The sequence below is a fragment of the Hyposmocoma kahamanoa genome, unplaced genomic scaffold, assembly GCF_003589595.1.
Source record: "Hyposmocoma kahamanoa isolate Upper Pololo Valley unplaced genomic scaffold, ASM358959v1 78, whole genome shotgun sequence".
Taxonomy (NCBI): domain Eukaryota; kingdom Metazoa; phylum Arthropoda; class Insecta; order Lepidoptera; family Cosmopterigidae; genus Hyposmocoma; species Hyposmocoma kahamanoa.
The window spans coordinates 6,913,595-6,923,401 of record NW_020653945.1 but is presented as its reverse complement, the minus strand read 5'-3'; the positions used below and the strand labels follow the sequence as shown (position 1 = coordinate 6,923,401).

Sequence of the window (9,807 nt, the reverse complement as noted above, 5' to 3'; positions counted from 1 at the left end):
ATCGTAAAAGTGTATATGTGTGATAATGCCAAACCAGATACATTTTTACAAAGCTGTCAAAACTATTGCAGTTTGTTGGAATGTGTTACCTCATCCAACGTGAATACGTTGGAAACAAGTGAAAATCTATAGGAGTTATCTGGGGTAATCACCCCACTCCTAAAGATTTTCACTGGTTTCTAAAAGTAAAATTCTTCAAACTGACACGACATCGATAACGAAGAGACTATCAAACAACACTTATGTCCACTTGCATTAAACTTGAGTACGTCTTAAACCAATGCTTAAATTGACAAATTTAAGCATTGGTTTAAGACATACTTTAAGTTTTGTGCAAATGGACATTAGAGCTGTATAAGTAGACAGGATTTTTTAAGGGAAATTCTAAAATTACTCGATAGATGGCGCTACACTTAGAATAATAACGCATAGAAACCTAGTCCGCACACGCTAAGTGAGGCAAATTGTAAGGCTCTCAATGGGCCTACACGAGCGGGCGGGCCGTCAGTGCTCAAGGTCAACTTGCATCGTGAAGATCAGATTCCACAAGGAAGTAACGCGTTTTAACTTGTATTTTTATGTACATATTCACTAAAACAGAAAATTAATTTCGTTGCAACAAGACGCGAAAATGTTGCAAAGTAACGGATTTTTTTCTCCCCATTTTGCTATTCTGTTTCAAAATAATTATATTATGTAATTTTTTGAGAATAGGCAATATCGTGATGGTTGCAGAATTTCTACAAATGTACACCGCCACAACAACATTGTAGAGAATTTACGTTAGCTATTTTTACGAAATATATTTAGTATTTGCCTTCATTAGTTTCATGTGAAAAATCATTATTCTTGTTCATCATACACTCATTTAAAACAAAATGTCTTGCCCAGACTCAAAAGTTCATAAGGTGCCTACAGATACGATCAACAATGTCGATTAGGTGCCTACAGATGCTTGACATTGTCGATCGAAATTGCATTTAATGCAATATGGGTATCCTTTTCGAGGTATTGGGGGATGCCGGAAAAAACTAAAGAGGCTTTAGTTTCGAGCAAATGCTTTAAATGCAAAAATCAATTTGTTTTTATTAAAAGTATAGTATTTTTAGTAAAAGATAGTTTTATTACTTTTTTTATATCATTTTCGTTATCTGAAAGCTTATTTTTATCATTTAATTGACTTTAACTAAAGCCTCTCTACACGAATGTCATATTTAATGTGTGGGAGCTTTTAACCTTGATATTTTGGATATTTCTAGATTTCTTTTAAAAAGTTATTGACGTCGTTTTATTCAATGCGCAACGTACTTTCGATATTAGGATTGAAGGTTTTTGATATTTTTTATATTTACAAATTAATCGCCTGGGCACAGTTAACGATTACATCCTATATATATGTAGTTTTTTTTATTATCGCTTTTTATTTTATGTACCATCGCACGTGTATCAATATAATCAAGTCTGGACCTTTAAAATTATATAAACCTGTATTAAAAAGGGATCATTACCGAAATCTCTCCTGACCGTCCCCGCTTATAGAAATTTGGGGAGTATTACTTCCGGTGAAAATATTAACAAAAATACAAATTTTACTTTTTGGTTGGATGATTTCGATGAGTTAAGCGTTTACATTTTAAAAATATTCCCGACGTCCCCAACAGGGTAATAACATCATCATCCATCGCCTGATTTCACTCACTACTGGGTCTAGGCCTCCCGAAGTTTGTGCCATGCGCCCGTAGTTTGTGCGCGACGCGTACTATGTCGTCGACCCACCTTGCAACAGGGCGCCCGACATTGTTTTTTGCCCATCCTCGGCCACCAATTAGTCGATGCTCCACCTACCTTGCTATGTGTCCCGTCCAACCCCATTGGAGTTCCATGATCCGAGTTCCAGCATCCTGGAATTTCGTTTGTCGTTGTATCTCAACGTTCGCAACTCGGTCTACAAGGCGGATGCCGAGCTTGGCGCGCTCCATGGTTCTCTTTTCAACTTTCAACATGTATACTTCTGCGTGAGCGTCTATGTCTTCGCCATACGTCATGGTGGGCAGAAGACATTGATTTAACAGGCGGGTCTTCAGACACTGTGGAACATTGTCTGATTTAAGTATGTCATTTAACTTGCCAAACGCAACCCATGCGAGCTGTATTCTTTTTGACATCTTCTTAGGCTGATGCTCTTTGCCAAAGGATAGAACATGTCCGAGATAAACGTACTGCTCGTCTCTCTCCAGACTCGCATTTTCCACCATGTCAGTGGTATTTGAGGGACTGTGTGAGGTTTGCCATAATCTTCGTCTTGGACATATTCATCCTCAGGCCAACACTCAAAGAAGCGTTATAGAGTAGTTCCACCACTTCTATCCAAAGTAGCAGCGCTGTTTGTATGTGTGTATGTGTAATAATTAAATTTTCAGACTACCACACCAATTACCTACTTGGTGTCAAACTGTGGAATGTACTATGAGTACCAGAGAAACGGAATTCACTCCGGGGCACTATCTACAACAGAACCAATTTAGAAAAGTTGTTTCCCAAATAGGTCCTACTGGGGCTCCTGATTCAGCGCCCACGGTGCAAACCGTTGGGCCACCGAGGTCGTTTGATAATCCTTCCGAGAAAGTAAAGGATAACATGACATGACATTGATTACAACTAAACAGTTTTGTACAACAGTGTCTAAGGCGGTGGCGATACTTTTACCCCTGAACTAGGTGGTAACCTGTGTGTCGGGTTGAAGTTCATATCAACGCAAAAGTCAAACAAAATATGGTTAGGTTAGTGTACAGTTCTTTCAACAAATGAAGAAAACTATGATGCATTAAAAAGAAAAACGTTAAAACATAAAACGTGATTCGACTTCGAAATTAAAAGAATAAAAAAACAAGAAGAACGAAAAGGAAAGTGCTTGGCACTGTTTTTATTATTCTCAAAAAAGGGTTGCGAGAAGATTCTCTGTATATAATTGTACGTAGGATTTTGATAAACAATGTCGTATTTTAATTTTGACTTTATACTTTGGTAGAGTATAAATGGAGACTTGGAGGCTAATTTATTTACGTTGTTGTAAATATAGAATAATTTTCAAGGTAGGACGTGGGTGGGTTTTTACCGCCCTCAACTTTTCACTCTAAATCTTCATTTTGATTATCAACTTAATAAGCGATGTAGCGGTAGTGTTATATCGGACGATGAACACGTGGAAGTGGTTTGCATGATCCAGAATAGTTTACAAGTTTTCTTCAGAGCTGTTGGAATGTGAAGTCTGCTTCAACGGAAATTCACATCGTTCATTTGCAAATGCTTTTGTTTTTATTGTACCTCGATGTGATAATAGTGATACACAATAAATTTATCGTTATCTTTCATTTTTATATAAATAATTACTTTGTAACCGATTTCAAGGAAAGGAGGAGGTTCTCAATGCGTATGTAATTTAGATTTTTTTTGCGTATTTTGCGCAATTAGTCCGACATTTGTTAACCGATTTTAATGACTCTTTTTTTGTTGGAAAGGGGGTATCTAAGTAATGATCCCATTCAAACTTGAAGAAAATATTCCACCCCGAAAGGGTGGCAAATCAGGGGATAAATTCAGTTTATAGGATTTCATTCACACTCAGCGAATCGATTGCAATAAAACTTGGCAAATAGATGTAATTCCACAAACTTTTGAGGTCGGTTTTTTAAATTTATAATTATTTACGATATCAAGTTACAGAACAGTCACGCGTCTGGTACTAAACGACACGCTTAACTATAATACTGCCATCCACTAACTAAAATGCGGCTATGTGAAAAAAGCATTACTGAAAAAAGCATTTTTTGAGATATTATCAAGATATCGTAGAAAATATCATCATCAAGGAACTTTAATTGTTTATACAAGAGAATTTTGAGTTCTATCTTATGCTATTTGAAACAAATATGTGATTTCTTGTCACGCGTTTTAGTTGGTTAACGGCAGAATAGTTGCAGTGTCATCAGACCTGAGCACTGTTCTCGTCACCCTGACATATAAAGTTCATAAGTCCCACGTGTCAGGGGCCTTACCATGAACTCTTATTACAGTTCAGTATAGGTTCGTAACGACAAAAAAGCAGGATGGTGATGTACTCTTCATGTAGCGCTGTCTCACAAATAAACATTTCAGTCTTAAACTGAATCGTAATAAGAGTTCATGGTAAGGCGTCGCCAGCACCTTTACACTTTAAAACAGCACCGCAGTAGGTATTTTTTAAGTAAATGGACTTACTCAAGCCAACTACTTGTCCCTGGAGTAAAGATAAGGTCTACCGATTCAGTTACACTTTAAAGATAATCGGGTTGTATGTGATCGGAAACACAGTCGCAGACAGAGAAATCCATTCCTGAGCTGTGTGTATGCTTAATAAAAGATTACGAAAAGCACTTACTACGCTTGAAGCGAATATCGACCTGGTAGGGTAATAGTAGCAGTAGAGCCAGCTCCTTGTGAAAAAGTTCGTCCAGGGTACCACCATACCTGTTTCTGCCGCCAAGCAGTAATGTCAGCATTACTGTGTTCCGGTTTGGAAGGGTAAGAGTGCAGGTGAAATTACAGGCACATGGAATTTGTCAACTTGAGTCTCTGGGTGACGGGTGCAGTGGCAGTGCCCATTAGATATTTCCTATTTAAAACTCTGAGTGGCATTGCAACTGTTATGGACAGGCGTGTAGTTTACCATGACTTGTTCGTCCCGTCACTAGATATTATAAAAAAAATTCCTTCATACGTCTGGATGTCTGGCAAAAGGGGTCGAGCGGAATGAGCTGATGGAGGTCATAGGCACACTCATCGAATTATATTCCGTAGAAAATTCACAGACAGGCAACTTTGCATCGGTGAGCTAAACTGAGAACTTTAGAATACTTTAAACATGAAATAATTAATGATTTTGATTAATATAATGATTTATGAAGGTAATGCACACATATTGCTTAGTGGCAGAAATAGGTATGGTGGCAGTGCTTTGACGAAGTCTGTCGTGAGGAGCTCTACCTCTTCAAAACATACCTTATTGGATTAAATACAGGAGACAAAACGTAAAATTGTCCTAGCAGTGAGACAACACTGACTCATTGTATACCTAATTTCCCTAAGGCACAGGTTTTTAGTCAGAATTAATGAGATAACTTACGTTAGGAAAGTTTATAAATGAAGCTGGGTGTAAATGGTTATTGTTTTCGTATGACTAGGTGAGAAAGAAAACGATTAATATGACACTGTTTTGTTTTACTTTTTTAAATTATTTACCAATGTCGATTGGCAATTTTAGAAGTCTAATTAGATTCAACTAAAAATATTTTATTTCCATACGAAATAAATTAAACATATCTAAGTTTTGTTTTTTTCTCTGGCGAACGGGGTTAGTTCCTCGTCTACGGACACCGTGTATTTATATACACTACGCAAAGAGACTTCTTTACGTATTTATTTGCTTTCTAAATCACCACAAACAGTAGAGTATAAATAGAAATAGTGTCGCTTGACTGCTGTAATTTATAGACCCTCATCTCGACGGAATAAAAGTTTATGACAGCAATTCAATAGCACCACGCTCTACAGGGCTAATGGGAGTCATATATATGTATTGCAGTAATGGACAGGACCTAGCAGCAGCGGTTTATTACAAGGATCTCGTTGAGCGTGCTTGTACTTGTTAACTTAAAGATAAATATTAATTTTTCCTTAGCCCGCGACCTATTCTGCGTGAAAATGTATCATACATTAGGTCATTCCACGGCTATGGAGCACGGAGGGGAAGTACTTTAAATATTGTAGACTGTGTCGTTAGGTCGTTGTCTTCTGTGGGACGCAATATGTGTAAGTAAGAAAACAGACTTCGAAATTGGCAGATTCCGCGGCTGAAAATGCCGGCCGCGAAACGAAAGCACCAAATATGCTGCCTTGCAACCGGTGTACGACTTCGTACCGGTCGCGATGGAAACAGTGGGGTCCTCTGGAGTTCGGAAGCTCAGGACTTATTTAAACGGGGGCTACGTGGTTGGTTCAGCAGGTAATGCTGCCAGTATAATGGGAACTTTTGAGCCGGACACAATATAGGGAGGGATTTTTTGTCCTTAGCGAATGAATCGCTAACAGCTTTGTTGTCGTTCCGTCAATATGGCCGTCAATATGTGGGGTGCGGTATCTGAAGATACGGAGGAGCGGAGAGTGACCATTCTCGTTTCTTTTTATTCTCTGCTTTGGTGAATGGTCAGTTATCTACTGCATTTTTTGACATGGCACTACTACAATTACTCTAAAATCCAACATCGACTTCCTAGGTCAGTAGTTTTATCCTACAATGCAATAAAACCATTTCCGGAAATCCGGAATTAGAAAAAGTTATCATTTCACATTTGGTTGTTTTAACAACTCCTTGTAGCGATATCTATATATGTATCTTTATAGTTTTGGAACACCTTTACCCGACCATTGATAATAAATAAATAAATAGAATAAAAATAAAAATCATTAATACTCAGACAAAACTTAGTCCATAACTCTTGTTAGTTCACAACTTAATACCTATGTTAGTAACAATTACACGAAAGTAAGAAAAATTTAATTTATTTTAATTTAATTAATTTAAAATATTTTTAATTTAAGTATAAATTTAATCTGAATAATAAATTTATATTTAATTTTTTTTTATTGAATTGATATTCAATTATTTTTTATGTGAAATTACTCCACTAGTGTGTTATAATTATTGATACAAAGATCAAACACTCAGAAAAAATTCCTTCGATCCGGCCGGATTCGAACCGATGCCTTCTAACATACCGTGCCAGACGCTATACCAACTAAGCTATTATATTATACTAAATAAATTTATATATAAATCATGTAAACTAAGTTTAGCAAAGCGATCTAAAATCCAAACTGTTGCAAGTAACTGGAGATGCAACTTAGAAAATACAGTGTGCTATTACAAGGCGGTCTACGATTACGCAGCTAAGAAACTGTCCAACAAGTGGAAACTGGTAACGTAGCGTAGAGTTTTACGGCTACGCAGCTATGAAAATCGCCTCACAGGTGGAAGCTAATTCGAAAGCGAGTTGGGTATAATAAGCAAAAAGGAAATATTTCTGTTTACAATCTTAATACGATTCGTGAACATTCTCACGTATCCGAGTCAAACCGAACAAATAAAAATGTCTCCGAGAAATCTGGCTCTTCTCATTCAGCTTAATTGCCAAGTCAAGATGTACGTTTTCCTCATGTATGTGCTTTCCACGAAATGCTTCTCGCATTTATATTCCATGTTATGTTAAAATGATTATTATGTAAAGGAAAAATAAATAAACCATACACGAGTACACACATATGATATTTCGTGTAACATAACTGAACGGCGTTGATATAATTCTGAGGTTTCGTTTCTAAATAACAATCTTGAGCTCTGCTATCGTTTTTCTTATATCCAATGTTATGTTCAGAATACTTAGTTTATATGTCTTTCGGTGAGAGGTAAAGAACCTTGAATGCCAAATAGTATTTTTTAAAGAGAGGCTCTGAATTAGGCATTTAAAATCAATGTTAAGGTCAAATAAAATATGTCAATGATGATGATGATGATGGTGATGGTGATGATGATGATGATGATGATGATGATGACGATGATAATAATAATAATTTTTACTTAAGATCATTGATCCAGTTTGTTTATTTCCTTATTTACACTTTCACTGTTTCTATATGAGTATAATATCGAGTTCTTAGAGTTTCACGACTGTTAGCGCATTTGTTCACTGCATCCGATTTGTATTCTTTCGAATTCGGATTCTACGGACTGCAGAGCTTAATCTGCTGGTCAAGGAAGATATATGTGGAAACCATTGAAGTTTACTATCTAAGGTCCTCCCAAAACGACAGCTTTATTAACAAGGTCTAACTTTTCTTCATTTATTTCTAAGATTGGGCTTGTCGATTTGCATATAGTCTCGGGACTATGCAAATCTGAAAACTAGGACCCACTTCCAATATCGCTTGCACACCTAGAGATAAAATGATCTATGTGACATTTTGGACCGTCATTTCTCGGATTCGGAACTGGGGGTCTACTCTCGATCTCCATCCGACATCCGTCAGAAACAATTACTGTCAAACAAGTAATATTCGACCAAATTAAAAGACAGGTATCAAGTATGAAGCTTCATTCGCATCACGCGTCTTTTCATTTGGTCGAGTATTGCTTATTTGACAGTAATTGTTTCGGACGGATGTCGGACGGAGATCGAGAGTAGACCCCCTGATACGAATCGGACGTAGTGCGCAAATGCTCTTACACAGGAAATAAAACTATTTTTCAAATTCAAATTCATTTATTCATATCAGACAACGTAGTCCATAATTATACTAATACATAGAATTACATCAATTACTGAATTACGACTAATTACAGTACATATTGGTTACTTTAATTATACTTGAAGTTACATCAATGAAGTTTTAAATATTGTCCAAATAATAGAAGTAAGATCAATTCAAGTAAACATAATTAAAAATTAAATTACAATTTTGAATCTAAATGGCGTATACATATTTATATTTTTAAACAAAACAACGTCTCGGGTCCTTTACTAGTTTCTTGTTCAGCCATGGGACTTGTAAAGGATCCGAAACGTAGGTTTAGATCCAAAAAAACAGTTTCACTTTTTATTTGCATAATGTCTGTGTGTGTAAAAAATAACATACTGTTAAGTTCCTTTCTGATCATGCCGATGCTTTTTTATTCTAAGACTATTTATTTTATTTATCTAAAAAAAGACCAACATCTTAGAACTAACTTAAAAAATAATAGTAATAACTGAGAGCCAATTACAGATCCCCACAAATAGGAACCTGAATTCACAAAACATAAAAAGACAACCGCTGTTGCAAGCCTAATTATGAGTGAAAGAAATGTCCACTCAGTGTCTCAGTATATTGATTTGAGTTTATTTGAAAAGAGCAATCTCTAGAGTTTCTTGTTCGTTCTTCCTTTCTTTTTATAACATCAAGCTACACGCCTGTCCATAACAGTTACAGTGCCACTCAGACCTTTAAATCGCAAAGATCTGAAGCGCATTGCCACTGCGCTCGTTACCCTGAGGCATAAGTTGTCAAGTCCCATGTGCCTGTAATTGCACCAGCACCTTTATCCTTCAAAACCGGAACACAGTAATGCTGACATGACTGGACGAACTACTTCTCAGGGAAGTCAGCACAGTGGACGTGCAGTAGCTTAAATAATGACGTTTTCAAGTGTAAATTAATTTTTCTCCTCACTAGGTCGGAAAGGCTTTGTTTCTTATTAGAAATTTGCGCGCAAAAGTTTTTCTTTCCACGCTAGCGTTGAAAAGGTTTTTGCAATTCGAACTTGATGATGGTTCACCTTACTTTTTCTTTCTATCAAATAAAAAACATAATTACACATTCAAATACGCGATTTGTCGTACATTATTTATATAATATAATAAATCCGTTGGTATATTTTATTCTTATTATTGTTGACAATAAATTGACAACGATAATTAATTTTGTTTATTAAATTATTTTGTCATAGTTAAACCTTTTTTCTTGTATCTACTATTTTTCTGGCTATAGTGAGGTGAAATTTGTGTGTTTCGCTCGGCAGCAAAGTTGTTTTGCGTCTCGTGTCTTGAATCCCTCGCCATGCTCAGAATTCAAACTCAGGTTTCAATAGGTACAAGCACTAACGTCAAACAACAACTTTGCAGCCTTGTATAACAAATAACTATTACCTACGGAATAAATTATTCTTTGACTTTGGGT

The 9,807-nt window shown here is 36.3% G+C and overlaps 1 protein-coding gene across 1 annotated transcript; it reads right to left on the bottom strand.

Moving 5' to 3' along the window:
• Positions 1 to 1,841: 1,841 nt before the first annotated feature.
• LOC113233291 lies at positions 1,842 to 2,255 on the bottom strand. The gene has a single exon (XM_026468357.1). The coding sequence runs from the start codon at positions 2,253 to 2,255 to the stop codon at positions 1,842 to 1,844; it is 414 nt and encodes a 137-aa protein (XP_026324142.1).
• Between the last annotated feature and the right edge of the window lie 7,552 nt (positions 2,256 to 9,807).